At 41.0% G+C, this 3,059-nt stretch overlaps 1 protein-coding gene across 1 annotated transcript in view; it reads left to right on the forward strand.

Moving 5' to 3' along the window:
• LOC107099277 (kinesin-like protein KIF26A) overlaps positions 1-3,059 on the forward strand; it is a 34,614-nt gene that overhangs the window by 5,597 nt on the left and 25,958 nt on the right. The window contains 3 exon segments of the mRNA XM_015397333.1: positions 925-1,018; positions 1,096-1,364; positions 2,429-2,616. Of these exon segments, the coding sequence (XP_015252819.1) occupies positions 925-1,018; positions 1,096-1,364; positions 2,429-2,616 (551 nt within the window).

Genomic DNA, 3,059 nt, shown 5'->3' on the forward strand with positions numbered 1-3,059 from the left:
GTTCTGTCTGTTCCAGGGCATTAAGTTACAAAAAGTTATTGCCACAATGTTTCTTTCATGGAAGAATTTTTATCATCCTGGTATTTAGTTAGGCTTTTTCTTTATCTGTTGTAGTTGCTAACTTCATATGTATTAATAAAAAGCAGGATTGTGATTGTTTTTTTTTTTCCACAGCCCTTATTTTCACTTAAAAATAAAAGAGCAGACATTTACTCCTAAAACTAGAAAAAGTTGTACAATGCAAAAATGATCTAGAAATAATAAAAAATTTCTTAAATTAAGTGTATTTACCCTTGATTTAAATAGGTTAATTTGATAATTTGTCAATGGAATGAGTATTTTTACCCTTAAAATAAGATAATTAGATAATATGCACTTAAAATAAGACAATGCAATTGTGTTTTCTTATTTTAAATCTACATTGTCTTGTTCCGGTGGCAAAATGTCTCTTTAATCTCCTTAATTTAAGAACAAATGCACTTATTTTAAGAAAAAATTACTTATCTAGATTTTTTTCCAGTGTAACCACAAATGTCTGGTAAATACTGTAAGAAAATTGTTGTTTTTGAAAGAAAAAAAATAAAGATGCAAAATTTAACTGGAAAAAAATTAGCGTGTGCTTTTTTTAATTGTATTTTTCACTTACCAGTTTAAGATAATGATCATTCCATAGATATAATAGTGACCTTTGAACTACACCGTCTCAGTGAAGGAGATGAAAACACAAGGAGAAACAAGCAAGCACGCAAATTATTGCACTTATTTTAATTAATCAAGTGATTAGACTTTATTGTGCGATTAATTGATAATTGCGACAGGCCTTCTCAAGACTTGGACTTGGGCAAAAAATGACTTGTGAACATGTCTGTTTGAATGTGAGTGAAATAGCCTCCTGGGGTGTCACCTGTCTCTGGCTCCTGATAGGCTGAGGTGTGTTCGGGGACGGTGGCTGAGGTCATCCAGTCGGTGGTGAATGGAGCCGATGGCTGCATCTTCTGCTACGGACACGCCAACCTGGGTGGGTACCGCCCTCCGTTCTTTCACACAAACACAGAACATCTCAGGTAATGTCTGCACTGACTCCGCCCCCTGCAGGGAAGACGTACACCATGATTGGACGGGACTGCTCCACACAGAGTCTGGGCGTGGCCCCCACAGCCATCTCCTGGCTCTTCAAGGTGATCGAGGAGCGCAGAGAGAAATCCGGGGCCCGGTTCTCTGTCAGAGTGTCGGCGGTGGAGATCTCCGGTCGGGAGGAAACGCTCACTGATCTCCTGACTGAGCTCTCTTCCTCGGGAGGGGCCCAGCAGGAGGCCCCGGGGCCAGCCGTGTCCTTGAGGGAAGATCCTGTTTGTGGTTCCCAGGTACAGATAAAAGGAGGGAGGAACCTTTTTAATGTAGGAGGGATGTAGCACTTTCAAAAATACCTTCAAGAAGCTTCACACGGCTTTATGATTTTAAGATTTTATTTAAGTTGATAAAGTTAAAACACCGTTTGATGAGCAGACTGACACCCCGGTTCAGCACCGATGCATCTATGAACATGTAGACTGAGTTATCTACTGCCACAGGTAGGAACTTCAGCCGGGTATGATTTAAGGAGGCGAAATTGGCTGAAATTAGGACCGGCCCACCAGGCAAATGCCCGCTATCACAGATTAGCAGTCTGAGCCCGCATGTGACCCAAAGCGCCGCTTTAAATCAGTCTAAACTCCTCTTAAATATGAAAGCTAACAATCCGCAGTTTCTGACCGATCCATTGAATGTGTCGCTGTCATGACAGACAAAAAAACAATAAAAAAACATAAAATGTCTAAAACTCATGGTGACATTGTGCTACGCTGAGACCTCAAGGACATTTTGCCTGGAGTCGCCTTTAAACTTACTGGGTTCTGCTTTTCTTTCTCCTCCCTCCACTTTTCTCTTTGACCTCCTCTTCACCTCCTGGGACTCCATCTCTTTCTGAAACTGTCCAATTAGTTTTGATCTTCCTTTTTACAGTTTCACCCTCTTTTATCTCCCCGGGTTCCTTCAGTCTGCCACGTTTTATCTCCGTTCACTTTAATTTTCTTCTTCTTCTGTCACCGCGCTCTTTTCTCCACTCGTAGAGGCGTCCTTATTTTATCAAACCCCATTCTGTCTCATTTGGTCTTTTATCTCTCAGAGGTGGAGGAGGGGGCTCGGCATCGAGTCGTAGATGGCTGGAAGATTCAGACGTGAAGTTTTAAAACTTAATTTCATCCAGAGTTTAGTTAAAGTCAGGTGTTGTTTAAAGGTGGAGGAATCAGAGCGGAAAGAAGAAATGTTTAACCTGAATTCTATGTTTTAACATCCTTATTCCACAGTTTTATACTCTATTAATATAAGGAATATTCTAAGTCTGCTTTTTAAAGCTCTCTGTGTTTTAATTTCTTCGTCTTTCCATCAGCTTCAGAACCAGACGGAGCTCCGGGCCTCCAGCGCCGAGCGAGCGGCGTTCTTTTTGGACGCTGCTCTGGCAGAGAGGAGGAGCAGCCGGACCCCCGACGACCAAGACGCCCGAAGAAACTCACACTTCCTGTTTACGCTTCACCTCTACCAGGAGAGGGCGGACAAGAGCAACAAGGCAACAGGTTCGTGTCAATTTCAGTCGATGATCTGTTTATCTGAGCGTCAGAATCATAACTCCTGCATAAATTATCTAAAATATCAGGAATTTCTATTTAAAACACAGGATCTTTCTTTTACCCCTGGATGCTTATTGATACTTGGATCAAGTCTTCGTTGGTTTCATATTATTTCTTTTTGACCAGGTTTTTTTTTTTATCTGCTGTTTTTTTGCTCTTCAAATCAGGGTGGCAACTTTTTCAGAACTAGTTACGATCATTTCCTTTAGTTTTCTTAGGTTATGTTAAGGAAGAAAATATTCTAAAATAGTTAACTTTGGAAAAAAGTTTGGCTCTCTCTCTTCCTCTGTATCCCAGGTCCTCTCGGCGAGCTGCGTGTGGCCACAAGGAAAACCAGCTGACGTCACAGAATTACAGAGTTTAATCCAATATAATACAATGCATAAACTTAGA

This window comes from Cyprinodon variegatus, unplaced genomic scaffold (assembly GCF_000732505.1).
Source record: "Cyprinodon variegatus isolate N-32 unplaced genomic scaffold, C_variegatus-1.0 Scaffold853, whole genome shotgun sequence".
Classification (NCBI taxonomy): Eukaryota; Metazoa; Chordata; class Actinopteri; order Cyprinodontiformes; family Cyprinodontidae; genus Cyprinodon; species Cyprinodon variegatus.